General features: G+C 31.7%; 2 protein-coding genes across 6 annotated transcripts in view; one reads left to right on the top strand and one right to left on the bottom strand.

The window, feature by feature from the left end:
• Positions 1 to 2,513, top strand: part of plekhg6 (pleckstrin homology and RhoGEF domain containing G6) — a 57,054-nt gene extending 54,541 nt beyond the window's left edge. The window contains exons 15-16 of one of the 4 annotated variants that reach the window (XM_087286822.1): positions 400 to 464; positions 1,884 to 2,513. In XM_087286822.1, coding sequence (XP_087142948.1) covers positions 400 to 442 — 43 coding nt within the window. In that variant the 3' untranslated portion in view covers positions 443 to 464; positions 1,884 to 2,513. Of the gene's footprint in view, positions 1 to 399; positions 465 to 1,880 lie in introns of all 4 variants that reach the window. The other 3 variants (XM_087286823.1, XM_087286821.1, XM_087286820.1) reach the window with 3 other exon arrangements.
• lag3 (lymphocyte activating 3) lies at positions 2,485 to 8,686 on the bottom strand. Of its 2 annotated transcripts, XM_087286828.1 has the most exons (8): positions 7,961 to 8,686; positions 7,729 to 7,852; positions 6,605 to 6,819; positions 5,659 to 5,880; positions 5,274 to 5,570; positions 3,787 to 4,029; positions 2,962 to 3,080; positions 2,485 to 2,866 (listed from the first exon to the last, which is right to left on the bottom strand). In XM_087286828.1, exons 1-8 carry the CDS (start codon positions 8,010 to 8,012, stop codon positions 2,732 to 2,734), a joined length of 1,407 nt encoding a protein of 468 aa, XP_087142954.1. In that variant the 5' UTR covers positions 8,013 to 8,686; the 3' UTR covers positions 2,485 to 2,731. The 2 variants fall into 2 exon arrangements, with proteins under 2 accessions (XP_087142954.1, XP_087142955.1); XM_087286829.1 differs by lacking the exons at positions 6,605 to 6,819; positions 7,729 to 7,852; positions 7,961 to 8,686 and adding an exon at positions 6,358 to 6,568 and having other exon boundaries at positions 5,659 to 6,308.
• Positions 8,687 to 20,468: the final 11,782 nt, after the last annotated feature.

Raw genomic sequence — 20,468 nt, 5'->3', positions numbered from 1 at the left:
ATAATTATGCATCCAGGTGTCCAAACACGTCTGTAACGTTATATAAGTTCAGTATTGTTGTTGCAGATAAAATATAAATTAATTTAAATATTTTCCAGTTGGCTAGATATTAATTATCAGTCATACAAACATCTTGACGGAAGCCTCTCTACTTGACGGTTGGTCTCGCAGGTCCACCATGTTTGTAGTTTATTTACACTTTTCACCCACATTTGTAGTTCTAATCGAATTCATGTACAACCCGCAATGTACTGTAGGCAATACCAGCTGTTAGAATATGGACGCTCCTACACCTTAAAGTTTAACTGAAAATAGTAAACCATCCGGTAACCTTTGACATACTCTTTTCAACATACTACCATTTGGGACATACTAATTGTATTTTCAAATACTATTTAGGAAGGATAGTATGCAAATTGGAACACAGCACATTGCTCAGTGAAGTTGTAGGTGATCTTTGAAAGGTGAGTTTTTTATTTTTATTTGAATAAATAATAATAATAAATATATTTTTTTTAATTAACCATAACCTAAATAGCCAGGTCTGTCACGCTTTAGCGTGCCTTTGAAACATTTACATTGTGTTCCGAGTTATTTGAAAGTGTTGTGAGAAAATGTACTGGGTTTTTGTAAAATGTTTGCGTTGTGAGAAAATGCATTGCATTTTTTTTAAAATGTATTTGCACTGTGATGATTTGAAGCACGTGTGAAGATCTTTACTCAGTTTGCTGGCGTTTTTTGTAATTGTATGTGTTTTCTTAAATTACAGCACGTTAAGCTCTCTCAGTCATTCCATAGTGGTACGATAAATAAATAACTTTTATTATTATACACTCTCAGAAATAAAGGTACACGAACTGTCACTGACGGGGTACCTTTTCAAAAGGTCCATATTTGTACTTAAAGGGTCCTTATTAGTATCTCAAAAGTATATATTAGTACCTACAATTTTAGGAGGAACACTTTTGTACTTTTTAGGTACTAATATGTATCCTTGGGGTATTTATGTGGACCTTTTAGGTACCGCCCCAGTGACAACTTTAATACCTTTATTTCGGAGAGTATATATAACCCAATCCCCATCTCCCCTTCAGACCTACATTCAAAAATACATTTTTATTTGATTGTACTTTTAGTATCATGCTCGTTACTATCAATTTTTAGGTGATATCAAGTTATTATTATCAATATTATTATCAATTCAGGGTTTTTACACAAAAAAGCAAGAAATATTTTATAACATTTATTATGGGCATCACGGTGGCTCAGTGGGTAGAAAGCTCGCCTCACAGCAAGAAGGTCATTGATTTGAGCCCCTGCTGGGTCAATTGTCGTTTCTAAATTCATGCTCATTCAATTTGTATAAAAATGTTTCTTTGTGTTACCAAAACTTGACTAACATTATAGCAATATTTATAATTATTGATAATTTGAGTGTGCAAACAACAAATTATTCTATTAAAACACACAAAAAAATGTGTGGTGACAATATAAGCACACAATATAAAAAATAAGCAATATAGGACAAAATATATAAAACCACATATAGAGTATTCCATACATTAGCAAGGAAAATGCATGTGCAGTAAATATTATTATTAAATATAGTTTTTCAACAAATCAATTCCACTTCTACTCTTCAGAAACACAATCAAAAATAATTCAAAACTAAAACCATGAAAGTTTAATTACATTTCTAACTATTTGATTGTACTTTTGGTACTTTTACTATCAACTTTTAGCCTCAACTAAAATTTGAATACACACTGTTTATATTTATTAATGATAATTACTAAAATACTATTTTGCCATGAAATAGACTGCATGTCATAATTTCATAAGACATGTACCCATAACCCCCTGTTTTCTCCTGTTTGAAGCAGTAACGTTCTGGAGGGTATCAGTGTGGACTGGCCAGGCTGGTGTTTTGACGATGAGGAGTTTTTTGACTTTGAGGACTTAGATTATGAAAACTGGTTTGAACAGTCACTCACCTCCAATGGAGTCCGCAGGTCAAAGACAAAACGATCGGAGGGCCATGATGATAACGAATGGAGTGAGGTGTAATTATATGTTGAACTACTGTACTTACACAAATGAATCATGGTTTTTCTACAAATACCCTCTAATCCCCTTTTACACATGTATTTACATATACATTTGGGGTTATGGTAATCAAAAAAATTTAACCGTTTGAAAAATGTTGTGTTCTTTAAAGGTTTAATAGCATTGTGTGAGAAGTGTGTAAAGAATGTTATATATATTTTTATGATCATGTAGCATGACTATTATACTTAAATGTATTTGAGAGACATCCATAGCTTGTAAATTGTTTTTATAGATATATAATGAAAGATTGATTAACATTGTGTCTCTAAAAGTCAGACTTGTATAAAGAACAATTATTTTTCTGTATAGGTGTATATCCATTTAAGAGACTTGTTTATAACGTATTTACTGTACACAAGAAGCAGTAAGAAGTAATTGCAATTAAACAAGACATGTTCACTTTATTTACATACATTTTACATGTGTATATTTGCACCAGGAATAGTTTATAGAAAATTATAATTAATAGTAGTATATTTACATTTTAAATGGACTGCTACAGTTGTCTGCAATTAACACACACACACACACACACACACACACACACACACATACACATCCACATAAAGTAACATACAGGCATCTGCCCTTTGCACAAACTACATATTAAAACAAAAAACATTCAAACACACACTGATTTTGGTTCTCCAATACAAGCTTCAGCTCTTTTTTCCCTGCTTCTTTCCTTCCACTCGCGTTCAGTGATGGTCTGATGGACGATGTTTTCCATCGCTGGGTAAAGATGGATCTTCTGCTTCTGTAAGGAGGAATTAAAATAAGTGTGAAATTAGATTACTCGGTATTAGAGTGTAAATACTGATATTAAATTGGCTAAATGAGATTGAAACTTACCCGACGATAGTTTCTGTACATCTGGAACAAAATCAGGAATATGACCATGAAAAAAAACCCTAATCCCAGCACCATAGCCGTCTTATTGCCAGAACTTGAGTTTCCACTCTTAAGTGCACCTGTAGAAATAAAAAATAAAAAAAAGATTTATTATTTTGATTTTAACTACACTGTAAAAAAAAAAAAAAGAAATTTTAAAAAAGAAAAAACATAAAATAATGTCTGTTAAATAACATAAATGTACCATAGAATGAGAGACGTTACAGAAATTTACCATAGAATATCGGCCATAAAATTCCAGAAATTTTCCGTAGAAGAGCAGAAGTTAAATTACAGAAATTTACCATAGAATAACAGACGTTAATTACAGAAATGTATCGTAGAATAACAGACATTAAATTACAGAAATTCACTGTAGAATAACGTTCATTAAATTACAGAAATTTACCGTAGAATAATGAACGTTAAATTACAGAAATTCACCGTAAAATAACTGCCATTAAATTACAGGAATTTATCGTAGAATAACAGACATTAAATTACAAAAAGTCACTGTAGATTAACGAGTGTTAAATTTTTTGAAATTTCCCTACATTGAAATTTCTAGTAAATTTCTGTAATTTAATGTCAGTTATTTAACGGTAAATCTCTGTAATTTAACGAAAGTTATTTTATGTAAAATTAAGGACTTTTTTTATTATACAGTATATCATATTGTGCAAATGTGTGCTTTTCTATATTAAACAAATTCACATAATGATATTTATTCAATACTGTGCAGTTGATCATGCAAAAATCACTGCATACATTAATTGCTCTGCTTACCCATTGTGTAAAAATGAGACGTCACATTCCCCAATTGTCCTTGATTCCCATAGTAGCGACACATCCATTCGCCAGCATCTTTCTCTGTCACTCGAATGCTGGGGTTTTTGGTCCTTTGAACAGTGGTCAGCGTTTGAGTGTCGTTTGGACTATAATTCACACGAAGCCATTCATAGGAGGTGATTTGGCTGGAGTCACTGAGATTGCACATTAGGGTCATGGGGTCGCTGGAGGAACTCAATACTACATAAAAACAGAAAAAAACAATTCAGAAACTAAGAAAAAAAAAGTCTATTAATAAAACATTGGAAAAGCTAAATCTAAGTTAAACTAATGTTCTTGCTCAAGTTTATTCAAGTTCATTTATGCACCATTAACTGGTTTAACACCTTTTTGAGTTTCCTTTTTCTGTTAAACACAGAATGAGATATTTTGAAGAAAGTTGGCAACTGGCAGCCATTGACCACCATAGTCCATTTTTTTTCTTATTATGGAAGTTAGTGGGTACCAGTTTACAACTTTCTTCAAAATATCTTTTGTGTTTAACAGAAAAAAAATACAGGTTAATAAAGGTTAAGATAAAGGGTAAGATAAAGGTTTAAAACTGAGTAAATGGTAAGTTAATTTTCATTTTTGGGTTAACTAAGTTAAGACTTAATTTGAATTCCAGTGAACATTCAGAGTAGCTGTTTAGTAAAGCTTACTACGAATCCAGCCAATATTATAGCCTTTATGAAGCTTCTTACTAACTTCTTAGAAAGTTTAAGTCAAATATGGGCCAGCTGAAATTTGTTTTACAAATACAGTAATATTTTTTACAATCAATTAAAGCAGTTCCTATATATATATATATATATATATATATATATATATATATATATATATATATATATATATATATAGATAGATAGATAGATAGATAGATAGATAGATAGATAGATAGATAGATAGATAGATAGATAGATAGATAGATAGATAGATAGATAGATAGATAGATAGATAGATAGATAGATAGATAGATAGATATTTTTTTCTTTTACTGTGTTTCAGAATATTATGTTGATTTAAAATAAAAAAATTAAGCTAAATAAACTCAGTCATGGTATAAAAAACTATATTATTATTTTTATTATCCGATAAATATTTTATACATTAACATATATTTAAAATATATTGCATTTAGTGATATAAATGATATATCTATAAATGCCTTTTAGTCCGATCGAAAATTGTGTAAAAATGTCTTAGTGTCTTTGTTAATTAAGTAAAAATGGTATAAATATGACATTCATATATTTTTTCAATTTTATATTATTATTTTAATTATATAAAATATAAAATAATAGTTTTATTAAATAAAGTATTTAAATTTAATAATTGTATTAATAAACTTTATTTTATTATTTAGTTTTATTATTATTTTGTACTTCTATTTTACATAGCTCCATCTGATTCTGGATTAAACTTGATTATAATATTGTACTTACCACGAGCAACTACAAGCTTCATTGTTCTTTGCAGTTTAATTGATCTTCCGTTCAATCCCTCCATCACTCCTGAGCACATATACGTCCCTTCATCTCCAACCTCCACTCTCTTAATAAACCCAGAGGATGAGTTGAATGCTGAATGCGGCAGAGTAACGGGAGAGTTTGTGGCAGCAGATGCTCTCAACCATTTTACTGTGTTTGGGATCAGACCATCAGTAAAGACGCAGGGTAAGAAGATCGTGGAACCGACCGAACCATAAAACACTGAAGAGTCATTCTGAGGAGAGGAGATCCCTGGAGAAAAATTAGATGAGATGAATTAACCACAATGCAGAAGATATTTATTTATAGATGAAGCCGCTTTATAAAAATGAACTCTTACCTCTGACCTGTAGGGTCGTGGTGGCCTCCACTTTCATATTATTGTATGAAACCTGACAGGTCCACTGTCCTGCATCTCTTTGGGAGACGGTGGAGATAATGGCACTGTTGATGAATTCACCGTTTTGTTTCCATTTAATACTTATATCTGATGTCTCGGGTTTGACATGGCACATTGCCTCGATTCTTAAACCCTCAAACACAATAGATGGAGAAATTGATGCTGTGAAGAAAGAAAGAAAGTTATATAAAATGTGGCTTTTCCAGCAGCCAAAAATAGCTTATTACAGAAAAATTGACTACATTGTCAATAATTTGCATAATTTCAACTGTAAAAATATGGTAAAAATCTATAACCTGGTTAACAGTATGTTATCTTAATATATGTGTAGTGATTGTTCTTTAGGGGTTGAAAAAAACTTGTCTCCGTTAAACAGAAATTAACAGGGGCAAACAATTCTGACTTCATCTGTATATATAATGTGTAGTGTTTGTACTTGAAAAACTCTGGTGTGTAATACTATAAACTAATCAAATTTGGTAGTTTACCGTCAAATTTAGAAAATTGTACTACTCTTTTTTTAATAGTACAGGCAACCACAGCAGGTTTTTTTTCAACAGTGTACATACAATGTAAAAACCCTCCATCACCTGGTTAATAGCATGTTTCCTTAATATATACGATGTGTAGTGTTTATACTTTAAAACTGGTGTTTAATATTATGAATTAATAAAAAAACCTTACTGTAAAATGTAAAAAGTTTTAGCTGCCATGTTTTTTTTTTTACTGGAAACTTTAAACAGTGTATTTACTGTGTTTTTGTGTGTGTGTGTGTGTGTGTGTGTGTGTGTGTGTGTGTGTGTGTGTGTGTGTGTGTGTGTGTGTGTGTGTGTGTGTGTGTGTGTGTGTGTGTGTGTGTGTGTGTGTGTGTGTGTTTGTCTGTTACCTCTTACAACTCTCAGCATGATGACCTTCTGCATCTTAGTTTTTCCTTCAACTTCACAAATGTACTGTCCTCCATCTGCCAGCCTCGTTTCGGTGATGTGAAGGCTATAATCACCTTTTCCAAAGTTGGGAGCAGGACATTTAGCTCGTGGTAGGTCTCTGAGTGGTCGAAACTCTAACCCACTCTTCTCTCGTCGCCACACTGTCTTCTGTGAACTAGGTAAAGGAATCCAATGTTAAAGTCCATCCTCTTATGCTTAAATGCTGTCATAACAGATTGTTATGATGGTTGTATTTATTTGAATGATGGATGAATTGATTCAGCCTTAAATATTATTATTTAATTATTATAATACTGTTGTCAATGGTTCCTTTAAGAACCTTTTAGGATAATAAAATGCTCTGCAAAATATTTCTTTTAGAAATTTTAAGCTTGTGAATGCCTTTGATAGTAATACATTTTCATGCACAACCCATGTAAAATTTTAATTAATTTTACATACATTTTTGCATATTTTTTTTTTACAGCTTAACAGAAAATGTCTGTTTATGATTACATTGTTATTATTATTATTATTATTATTATTATTATTATTATTATTATTATTATTATTAAATAACTATATTTAAAAGTAAAAATCATGAGATCAGCCTATATAGATAAAGAGCAAATAATTAATTTAATAATTTATTACATCTTACTTTTAAACACACTTAAAAATACTGTGTAAAATAAAATAAAAAAATGTTTAGATATGTTTATTAAATTTGAGTTTGCTATTTTCCCCAAGTTTGGGTTCAAACAACCCATTTAAAGACTATTTAAAGGTAAAAAAAAAAAAAAAAAGACAAGTTTTATTTAATTAAAAAAAATACTTTAATTAAAAGATAAATAAAAAAGTTAATTTATAAAAATATTTTTTGTTGTTTTTAATCACTGCCTCATATATGGAATTATGATACTGACACTAACAATAATTTAAGTAACATCTACAAACAAACTTTTTGATACAACAAAGATTCCTTTTTAGCAAAAAAAAAAAAGTTTTTTTATTTATTTATTTATTATTATTATTATTATTATTATTATTATTATTATTTTAAGAATGAATGAAATGTTCTTACTTTCCGACTATCTTGCTCCAGTAGACTGCATTAGGATGTGAGACTGAAGAAGATTCATCCATACAGGGCAGCACAGCTACTGAACCTTCAGCCACAAACACTTCATGGTGCCGGCACTCACCACCTGCAGAGCACAGAAACAGCAACTCATAAAACTAAATGAAATCAAAAACAAGAATAGAAATATTCAACAAAACCGGTACTGAATGGCAGTACTATCATAACAGCTCACCTTCAAAAACCAGCGCCAACCCCAAAACCATCACAAGCCCTGTCAGTGTCATTTTTCTTTTTCTTTTATCTTCTTGTAGCAAATTTTCTGCAAAAATAAAAAACCCTCATGCGTTCAATCAAACTCTCAGTTAATGTGTGGATTCTCTCCTCTTTGTTCTTGCATATATATATCTCTGTGGGTGGTTTGTGTGGGTTGTAGTGTTTGGGAGGAGCTGGTAGTTCCTCTCAACATCACATGACTTCTGAAGATGCTTGTTGATGTGTAGCGCGACTGACGTACTTTGGAAAAAGTTAGAGAGAAAGAGAAACACTCAGAGAGCATTTGAATGAGGGAGAGGCAATACTTGAGGTTTTATTCTCCCACGGATTCACCAGGTCTAGCGTGAATTTTCTCACAACATGTGAAAAACGTGTATTTGAAAGTATGTCACTGGCTTCAAAGAATGGAATTTATTTTGTTGATAAAGTAATATGGGAAATGTAAACAGATTGTTTCTGTTTTTAAACAAGTAGGGGACTGCACTTCTATTCAGCTTACAATGCATATTGTTGCAGCTTTGCAGAAAAAGCATGTATGTTACTATTAGAACTTAGTTTCTACAGTTACAATTAGTGCTGTGATTAATTACATTTTAATTATTAGGCTGGCTTGAGAAACAAGCCAGACTACTGAAATCCTATTTAAACTTATTATTTTTTTTATTATTCTTCTTCTTCTTCTGAGACTAAAATTCAAAATCTATCTCCTCCTAGAGCTTTCGAGCTATGACCACCAAACTCACACCAGACCTCCAAACTATTCTGACTCGGTATGCCATATCTTTTCCGACTGATCCGACTTTCGATTTTCCGAAAAACGTCCCGGGACCATCAGAAAAATCCCATAGACTTAACATTGGACCAAACTTTGTGACCTCATAACTCTGCATCAGACTGTCACACAGACTTCTAACTGGGCTCATTTAACTCAGACTACCTAACTGCCAATAACTGATGAGCTTTTAACTTTCTGGTCACGCCCTAGCAACCGCTTTTGGACCCTAGAAACTGTCCCATAGACTTCCATTCAAAAGACTCTCATTGACTTAACATGGGATCAAACTTTGTGAACTCATAACTCTGCAACAGACTGTCATACAGACTAATGGCTGAGCTCATTTAACTCAGACTACCAAACTGCCAATAACTGATGAGCTTTTAACTTTCTAGCCACACCCTAACTACCAGATACTGCACCCTAGCAACAACTGTCCCATAGACTTCCATTGCAAAAGACTGACATTGACTTAACAATAAATCTAACTTTGTGACATCAAAACTATCTATCTATCCTTTTTCAAACTGCTTTTATCTATCTATCTATCTATCTATCTATCTATCTATCTATCTATCTATCTATCTATCTATCTATAAACTGTTTTAATCTATCTATCTATCTATCTATCTATCTATCTATCTATCTATCTATCTATCTATCTATCTATCTATCTATCTATCTATCTATCTATCTATCTATAAACTACTTTAATCTATCTATCTATCTATCTATCTATCTATCTATCTATCTATCTATCTATCTATCTATCTATCTATCTATCTATCTATCTATCTATCTATCTATCTATAAACTACTTTAATCTATCTATCTATCTATCTATCTATCTATCTATCTATCTATCTATCTATCTATCTATCTATCTATCTATCTATCTATCTATCTATCTATCTATCTATCTATCTATCTATAAACTGTTTTAATCTATCTATCTATCTATCTATCTATCTATCTATCTATCTATCTATCTATCTATCTATCTATCTATCTATCTATCTATCTATCTATCTATCTATAAACTGTTTTTATCTATCTATCTATCTATCTATCTATCTATCTATCTATCTATCTATCTATCTATCTATCTATCTATCTATCTATCTATCTATCTATCTATCTATCTATCTATCTATCTATCTATCTATCAACTGTTTTTATCTATCTATCTATCTATCTATCTATCTATCTATCTATCTATCTATCTATCTATCTATCTATCTATCTATCTATCTATCTATCTATCTATCTATCTATAAACTGTTTTATCTATCTATCTATCTATCTATCTATCTATCTATCTATCTATCTATCTATCTATCTATCTATCTATCTATCTATCTATCTATCTATCTATCAACTGTTTTAATCTATCTATCTATCTATCTATCTATCTATCTATCTATCTATCTATCTATCTATCTATCTATCTATCTATCTATCTATCTATCTATCTATCTATCATCTATCTATCTATCTACCTATCTACCTATCTATCTATCTTCAAACTATTTTAATCTATCATGCTAGTGACATGCTAATTCATGCTAGAATCATGCTAGTAACATGCTAATCCATGCTAGAATCATGCTAATCCATGCTAGAATCATGCTAATTCATGCTAGTAACATGCTAATTCATGCTAGAATCATGCTAATAACATGCCATTTCATGCTAGAATCATGCTAATTCATGCTAGAATCATGGTAGTAACATGCTAATTCATGCTAGAATCATGCTAATAGCATGCTAAGTCATGCTAGAATCATGCTAACAACATGCTAATTCATGCTAGAATCATGCTTACATCATGCTAATTCATGCTAGAATCATGCTAATTCATGCTAGAATCATGCTAGTAACATGCTAATTTATGTTAGAATCATGCTAGTAACATGCTAATTCATGCTAGAATCATGCTAGCAGCATGCTAATCCATGCTAGAATCATGCTAAATCATGTTAGAATCATGCTAGTAACATGCTAATTCATGCCAGAATCATACTAGTAGCATGCTAATCCATGCTAGAATCATGCTAATACAATGCTAAGTTATGCTAGAATCATGCTAACAACATGCCAATTCATGCTAGAATCATGCTAGTAACATGCTAATGCATCCTAGAATCATGCTAATAACATGCTAATTCATGCTAGAATCATGCTAATAACATGCTAATTCATGCTAGAATCAAGCTAACAACATGCTAATTCATGCTAGAATCATGTTAAACTTTAAACTACTTTAAACTTAAAACTACTTTAAAACTTTAAGCTACTTTAAACTTTAAAACTTTAAACTACTTTAAACTTTAAACTGCTTTAAAACTTTAAGCTACTTTTAACTTAAATATGCTTTAAAACTTAAAAATTAAAGCTTTCTCAAGCCAGCCTAAAGTTTGTCTCGACGAACTTTAATAATCTAGTTTTAATATTGAATTTTTTAATTATTTTGATTTTGGATGTGATTAATCTCGATTAATATTTGCCCAGCATTAAAAATAATTCATTTACAGTTATCAAGAAATATATTTATATATTTGCGATTTGTCATTTTAATAAATAAATACCAAATAAATTATTTATCTGTTTGTGTAGTTTCTGAAGTCAAGGCAAGTTCATGGGTGATAAAATGCATGCAAATAAAAAAATTAAAAAAAAAAATTAAAATAACAAAAAATTTTATTTTAATGTAAAAATGCTAGATTGTTTCAAGTCAAGGTTGTTAAAATAAATATTAAAATAAATAAATAAAAAATAATAATTAATTTAAAAAAATTGTTTAGTTTTTAATTTATTTTATTTTATATAAAATAAATAAATAAATAAATAAAATAAATTCTTTAATTTTAATTAAAAAATGCTAGATTGTTTCAAGTCAAAGTTGCATTTTATTTTAATTATATTTTTATTCAATTTTATTATTTTTATTTTTTTATATCAATAATAAATTAATATGTAAAATAAATTTAAAATGTTAATTAAAAATGCTAGATTGTTTCAAGTCAAAGTTGCGTTTTATTTTATTGTTTATATATATATATATATATATATATATATATATATATATATATATATATATATATATATATATATATATATATTAAATACAATGCAACTTTGACTTGAAACAATCTAGCATTTTTTTTTCAAACAACAAAAATGATTTGAAATAAAAAGCTATTCAAATGAAACATATCTACCTTCAAATCTTTCACAACATTAAGTAATTCTAAATAATCGACTTTAATTGCTTAACATATGTTATCATTGCATCAGTTATGAATTCTGGATATTGACATTAACCCTTTCCACATATCTCAGCAGAAATGTCATGTATAATTTTAGCCGCTACTATGGCATCATTGTTTGTTTATGTGGTTTGAGTGTTGTTTTCTGTTATGTCAGCCCAGTATCAGTCTTGTGCTCCAGAATGCATTAGATTCAGTCGTTGATATGCGGATGTGCAATCAGCATATTCTAAAACAGCAGCACTTCCAGTAAACGCAGAGACACTGTGAGCGAGTGACATGAATATGGGGGCTGGAGTTGTTTTGATGAAGAAAAGAGTCTGCATCTGACTCAATCTCTCCCCTCCCATTTTTTGCTGTGTTTTTCACTCCTCCTTTCTGTCACAATCCAAATCATAAGCGATACCTCCTGTAGTTCTTTCAGTTTGAAGCATCTATATGTTCAATTTCCATTCTTTTTTTTAAAGTGATCACAGAAAGAACTCTTAAAATGTAGTCAATCAATAACATCTTTGACACTTCAGCAACATTTTTGCAATTCATTTTATCAAACGATCTTGTGGGTGAAGCTCTGATAGATAAAACAATAACAGGTCATCACATTAACTATAAGATGGATTCTATTAACATTCGACAATCATTTTTGTTACATTTTAAAATAATTTTTAAAAGTTTATTGTTTTCAGGAGCAAGAACAAACAATGAAGACTGTGGGAGTAAAAAAAATGTCATGAGAATCTAAAAAAAGATGGTGTTTTAGACAGGAACACATTTATTGCTGTGGTCAGTAACTTACAAATGTGTTCTATCAATATCAGTGGTATTATGTATAAATGTAGGACAACTTTAAAATAACTTCACTTTACAAATAAATTCACTTTTGACCCTGTCAAAAAGAAATATATGGAAGTAAAAAATAAGTGTTATAATGTCACATTCTGGTGTCTTGCGTTTGTTATGTTATTTTTTTCCGTGTGCAGTGCTCCATGTGCTTTATGTTTTTATCATGTAAATCCTTTGTTCCATTTTCCCGCCATTTGTTAGCTCGTGAGTTTCACCCCTGTTGGTTATTAATTCAATTATTTCACTTGTATTTATAACTGATTTTGTTCAATCCTTTGTCAGGTGTTGAATTAATAACACCATGTCTTTCCTTAGTTTCCAGTCTTTCAAGTGCCCTTGAAGTGAGTGCTCATAAATAAATTTGTGTACTTGGATAATTCCTGAATTTTGTGTGTTTGGAGAGAGAGAATGTGGCAAATATTTCATGTGTGGTATCAAAAGTAACAGTATTACTTAGACTAGAACTATTGCATTTATACAAGATTTACTTTTAAACAGGAACTCAAACAATTCAGACCTAAACATAAACATTGATGAAATCACAAGATGTTTTGCAGCTCTGTCAACAGTTGCATGCTGAATGTGCTGCTATAGCTTTGAAAGTAAATGTTCTCATGGCTCACAAAGTAAATCCTTTATTACTCTGTCCCCACTCTGACCTAATTTATTATTAAATTGGTATTATTAACTGTTCAACTGCTCTCAACGCAAATTTCTAATCCGCCAATCACATGACAGCAACTCAATGCATTTAGATGGTCAAGACGATCTGCTGCAGTTCAAACCGAGCATCAGAATAGGGAAGAAAGGTGATTTAAGTGACTTTTAATGTGGCATGGTTGATAGTGCCAGACAAGCTGGTCTGGGTATTTCAGAAACTGCATATCTACAGGGATTTTCATGCACAATCATCTCTAGGGTTTATAGAGGATGGTCCGAAAAAGAGAAAATATCCAGTGAGCAGCAGTTCTGTGGGCACAAAATGCCTTTGTGATGGCAGAGGTCAGAGGAGAATGGCCAGACTGGTTGAAGCTGAAAGAAAGGCGACAGTGACCACTCATAACAGCCGAGGTATGCAGAAGAGCATCTCTGAACGCACAACAAGTCCAACCTTGAGTCAGATGGGCTACAGCAGCAGAAGACCACACCTGGTGCCACTCCTGTCAGCTAAGAACAGAAAACTGAGGCTAATGTTCACACAGGTTGACAAAAATTAGACAACAGAAGATTGAAAAAACGTTGCCTGGTCTGATGAGTCGCAATTTCTGCTGTGACATTCAGATAGTAGGGTCAGAATTTGGCGTCAAAAACATGAAAGCATGGATCCATCCTGCCTTGTATCAACGGTTCAGGCTGCTGGTGGTGGTGTAATGGTGTGGGAAATATTTTCTTGGCACACTTTGGGATCATTAGTACCAATTGAGGACCATGTCAACACCACAGCCTACTTGAGTATTGTTCTGACCATGTCCATCCCTTTATGACCACAGAGTACTCATCTTCTAATGGCTACTTCCAGCAGGTTAATGTCCTAAAGCGTGAATAATCTCAGACTGGTTTCTTAAACATGACAATGAGTTCACTGTACTCAAATGGCCTCCAGTGTGAGCATAGTGAAGGCTCCTGGGGGATAGAGGTGCTGCCCATAGAGGGCAAATACTAATGGGCCAAAGGTTGGCGATTAAAAAAATTGTATGTGCTCACAGCATGCCCTGTCTGGCCCACACTAGGCCATAAACAAGGACATACTGTAAAATTAATTTCACACCTGATCAATGTGTTTTAGGGCATGAAAACAACTTTTGTAAGCAATTACATACATTTTGACATATCCTATTAACATTTGAATATCAGAAATTGTCTAAAGACAAATCTTTAAATTAATCATCATATCTTAATACCTGTCAATTTAGCGCATCAACTTGTACCTTTTCAAGGTGCTGTGCTCAAGATCATTTATGGGAACATTTCTAAACCAAGTGGAAACAATAAGCTGGCTACTGAATATGTAAATATGTAAATCCATGGAAAAAACTTATGTAGGTATGTCTTTGTGTGGTAAAGTATGGGAGGATATAACCGCAGATCTTAACATGCTTTCATTTTTTGATTCTCACCATTTTCCTCCTTTGAGCGCCTTCTCATGCTCTGTCATGTGCCCAAGAGCCCCCATTTCACACGAAAACACAAGACAAACGCAATACAACCCAAATATCAGCCTAGGTTAACATAAACCACTGCGCTGTATCTGGGACATGTTGTGGTTGCAGAGAACACGCGGATACAGCGTTCACTTTTACAGTCTCTCTTCAGATCAGAGGGGGCGACACAAGAGTGATGGGGTCTTTCCTACTTACTGTACACGTAGCCTGTACAGCTGATTTGAATAATGAATAACTGGAGAGCTGGGGAAGATCTACATGACCCCCCGATGTGGAAAATGAGACTGTCATGAGTGGGAATATTGTATGCATGCAGATAACAGTAGAGTAGATGGAACATATTAACACTTCCAATGATAACAGCTCTGATGGTGGGTTTTTTGAGTGAGATATTATTAGATGTTCCTCCTCTCTGACCCAATCAGTCATTGTTTTCTTCAAAGACACCAACGTTTTTCTGTCTAGTCTAGTCCATTATTCTCTTCAAAATGTAATTCAAACATCTACTTTTTAGATCAAATAATTTAGCAGCGTGTTTTTCATTTGGAGGTATTAAAAACTAAGTTGTTCACTTGAAAAAAGTGTTAATGAAAGATTTTGTGATTCACTAGTGCACTTTTTGCAAATTGATTAGATCCCAGCTGTCAACTTCAGATGTCGAAAATTCAACTCTATGGTTTAACAAAATGACTTTTATTGATATTTTAGTAGTTTGAAAATATATAACTTATAAGAAATACTATAGAGAGAAATACGTTTGTAAAATAACAGAAACTGTATTGAAAGTTTATTACAAGGTTTTGTACCATAATATATAACGACAACTGAGAAAACATATCCCTTTACACCAGGGCCCGGTTTTTCAAAAGGTTTAATCCGGATTAAATTGATCCAGATTTAGTAATTCTGTTTTTGCGATCCGTGATCAGGTAATCCAGCTTACTTTTTGAGCCAGTTTTTCAAAGCAACATTGGATTGGATCAATCTGATCTGGATAGGAACTTTTCAGGATCACTAAATCTGGATTACCAGTGCTCAAACAGGATAGGAAATCACAATGTAGAACTATAGATATGTAAAGAGCGACAAGTAGAATAGCCAGCGTGGGGTCAATATAATTTTTTTTAATGAAAACTAAGAAAATGTAATAAATATTTAATTAATAATAATAATAAATAAGAAAAACAAGAAAAAGCCCACCCCATCCTTTTCCAGGAGTCCGCTCATCTGAGACCTACAACACAAACACTGTACATTGAGGATATTTATAATAAGTTTCAAATATAGATGTAAATTTAAAAAATACTTAATGTCAAAAACTCCACAATAATCTCAGACTTCCTCATCTGATGTGAAGCGTATCCTTTAGGAGGGGGATCTCAAGTCTGGCCTTGGTTTGCTGCAGTTTGGTTAGAGTCAGTTGTTTCTCTGCCAGGCGAAGCTGTGCTTCTGCCCTTTCAGTCTCTTTTTGCAATTGTTGAAAGAGATTTAAAAAATCAGTCATTCTTGCATTTTTTGTTTATTCTGTAATCATTGCTATCATCATTAATAAATATTCTAATAAGAAAAATATTTTCCATTGTGATGAATACATATATATATATATATATATCAATTAGTGACGGAATAAAATGTATTGTTTTTGGTCAGTTTTGACAGCTGTTTGGGGGATTTGATGAGAACAAACTCTTTCTACTTTGCTGGAGGCCTATACAGAAAGGCTAAATACGTTAAAGCCAATAATCACTATAGCCTGACAGATGAACAAATAAAATTAAAACCTTATGAATAAATAGTATATCTCGTAAGATACTGCATGATCCAAAAATAGTATTGTTTAATAAATTTTAATAAAGTTTTCATGACATTTTAGGCATAAAATCCACGCTAAATCCACCCTTCTGATGGGATCAGTTTAATCCATGTTTTTTGGATCAAAGTGATCCAGATCCTACAAAAAAGGTCCGAAAAACCCAAACTAAAGGTTTGATCCGGATCAAAACAAAGATTGGATTACGTGATCTAATCCGATTATGTAATCCGTTTTTTCTTTTTAAAAAAACCCATTTTCAAGATTTGATCCAATCCCTTATCCAAAATCCTAGTGGATTACTTTTGAAAAACCGGGCCCAGGGGTCTCAAACTTAAATTGGTGGGGAGCCATATCAGTGTCTGACAATTCATAGGAGGGCCGCTTCAACTTTTAAGGGCAACAAAAAAGTGGAAACCTAATGTAATTGATGCACTCAGACAATCTTCCCCAATATATGCAGTCAAAGCTCCTTCTTTTTTTTTCTTATTGGCGTGGTTCAAAGTTATTATTCTGTACCAATCGTTACTTAACCAAAAGCTTAACAGATGGGGCAAGAACAGCAGAGAGCGGGTAACTTTAGTGACTTTACTGGTAATTGTTCTTCTCAATATCTTTCTTTTTTGTAAAACTACACCAAAGAGTAGAAAGTATGGGACAGCGGGACACAAAGTAGCACTTTTTGGTTTTGGCAAAATAATGAACAAAGTAACGAGGCTAGACAAACTACATATTTTTTCATCAGCAAACACACAAGCCTCTCCTACAAATGAGCACTAAAAGTATGACCACCGGATCTATGGTTTCTGTGCAGTATTAACAAAAGTGGCAGAAGTAAAATGTAACTATTTACACCACCTGCGGGGCAAGTTGTCACAGACAGATGTTTAGTTGTAACACGTGCTTAAAAAGTCAGATTTCACACAGTTAATTTAAATTTAGTTTACTTTAAATAGTTTATTTCCTCTGTACTTAGCTTAATTTTTTTACATAGCACAGTATATTTATTTATTTATGGATTTGGACTTATTTCCATCAATATACATTATTATAATGCATTTATTTGCATTATTAGCAATATTTTTTTTTTTACTTTAACATGTTCAATTCAGCCAGCAGTCAAATTTGTAATATATGCATATGAGAAAAATATATTAAATGATACTATTTGAATCGAATATTAGCAAAATGCTCATATTTACACTACCATCATAACTTGTAAGCCATGGAGATGTGTTTGTACTACACAGGTGGCATAAAAGTGATAATAATCAAATAACCCTTAAATATTTTCATAAATAGAGCTTTAGTAAAAACAGAGCACTTAAGGACATATTTCAACGTTAAAATCAGCCCCAGAAACAATCCGCATGTGCGTTTCTCTCACGCTGAGAAAAAAAACGAAAGTAACTAGAACAAATAGGCTACGTTAAATGTCCAGTAGGTGAAGGTCAAAACCACAAGTGGTTATATGCGACTGCACAACAATTATAGTGCGTTATAATTCAAAAATATGATTTGTTGGGCCGAATCTCATTATATATGTCAGTTGCGGCCTAAGGGAAGAGTTAAGGTGGCGCAAATGGCCCGCGGGCTGGCATTTGAGACAGCTGCTTTAAACGATAAAAAAAAAAATTAATAAAAGTGACTATTCGAACTTTTCAAGGTTAAAACTTGTTGAAAGAACGATCCATTAATGCAATTCAAAAGCATAAATAAAAGATTTTTTTTTTTTAAATACATGAATCACAACATATCACTGCTAATATACAGATATTTTTTTACAGTTTGAAAACATTAGACTTTTTCCAAATATGATATTTTTTTTTCATTTACTTTTACTTTTTATTCATTATCATTTGTTTATTTATTTCTCAGAGATGAGTTGCGGCTTGAAGGGCATCCGCTGTGTAAAAAATGTGCTTGATAAGTTGGCGGTTCATTCCGCTGTGGCGACCCCATATTGATAAAGGGACTAGCTGAAAAGAAAATGAATGAATGAATTAATTAATGAATATTTGTTTATTTATATAAGGCTACGTATGAAAAAAAATACCGCTGTAGAAAAGTATTGGTAATTTACAGGTGATACCTACAGTAGGCCTATATTTAGGCTACTTATATAATATATAATAATATAATACTTACTTTAATGATGCAAGTGTGTTGTATGTTTTTAGTTTTACCCTATATAAACGCTGTAAAATAAAGATAACTTGGTAAAAATTAAAAAGTCACAAAAGTTCACAAAGGGTTCAGAGGTAGACAATTGAATGCCTGATTGGTCCATTTTTAAATAATTTGTTGCAACTAATGCTTTTGCATTAATGTTAAATTGTGTAATAATGCTGGCAAACTGTAACATTTTTATTGAACACACATTGAAATCAAAATTATCAGCCCACTTTGAATTTTTATTTTTAAACATCATTTCCCAAATGATGTTTATCAGAGCAATGAGCAATGACACAGTCTGTCTGATAATGTTTTTTCTTCTATTCTTAATTGTTTGGTTTTGGCTTGAATAACAGCAGTTTTTAATTTTTTAATAAACATTTAAAAGTCAAAATTATTAGCCCCTTTATGCTCTTTCTCTCTCTCTCTCTCTCTCTATATATATATATAGTCTGTAGAACCATCGATATACAATGGTTTGCCTGATTACAATAACTTGCCTAGTTAACCTTATATGTTATAGTGTAATTATTACACTATAATATTATAGTATATGTTGTAGTTATAGTGTCTTGAAAAATATCTAATCAAATATTATGTATTTTTATGATAGCAAAGATAAAAATGATTTTATTAATAGAAACGAGCAATAAAACTTTTATGACTGAAAATGTGTTGAAAAAAAAATCTGTTAAACGTAAAGTGGGGAGGGGGCGGGCGCAAATAATTCCGATTGCAATATATATATATATATATATATATATATATATATATATATATATATATATATATATATATATGTAAATGCCTACATTAAAATATTTACTCAAAATTTGAAAGGAAAAAAATCATTGGCACTAGCCTATTTGGTGAAAAAAATTGTATATTTAAACAACTAATGTGGGATTTGATGTAAAAATATGCTTGCAAATTGTAAAATTTAATTAAAAACGTTCAGAGGTTTATATGAACTAATTAAAAATCACTAACAGCTTTTTGTAACATGACAAGTTATTTTTTAAAGCAATTTTGCAGTCATCAAATGTTCCAGTGGAAAACTGCAGCTCGGTGTCAAAACAGATATTTTACTACTGACGTTAATCAAAACTGAATTCTGTTGAATATGTGAATAGAGGCTTCATCACTTCTCACATACACACGTCAAGTAACTCTCAGCTGTCAGCACATTTTTCTGTCACTTACCGTTTCTTACATCATGACATAGATCGGTTTCGTTGTCCTTATATAGAAATGCCCAAGAGAAGTTTAAAATTCAATGGGACTCAAATACGATTTTGTATTTGAATTATTGTTTGTTATCATAACACAATCACCTGTGGCTGAAACCGCTCCAAACGGTTACTGAAACGATTTATTTGTCCTCGTGCTGGAAATAACCACAAAATTACAGATGAAAGAAAGCAGCAAGTTTC

The sequence above is a fragment of the Danio rerio genome, chromosome 16 (assembly GCF_052040795.2).
Source record: "Danio rerio strain M-AB ecotype USA chromosome 16, GRCz13ab, whole genome shotgun sequence".
In the NCBI taxonomy this organism is placed as follows: Eukaryota; Metazoa; Chordata; class Actinopteri; order Cypriniformes; family Danionidae; genus Danio; species Danio rerio.
The sequence above is the reverse complement of the archived record's forward strand: the minus strand, read 5'-3'. Positions and strand labels throughout refer to the sequence as shown.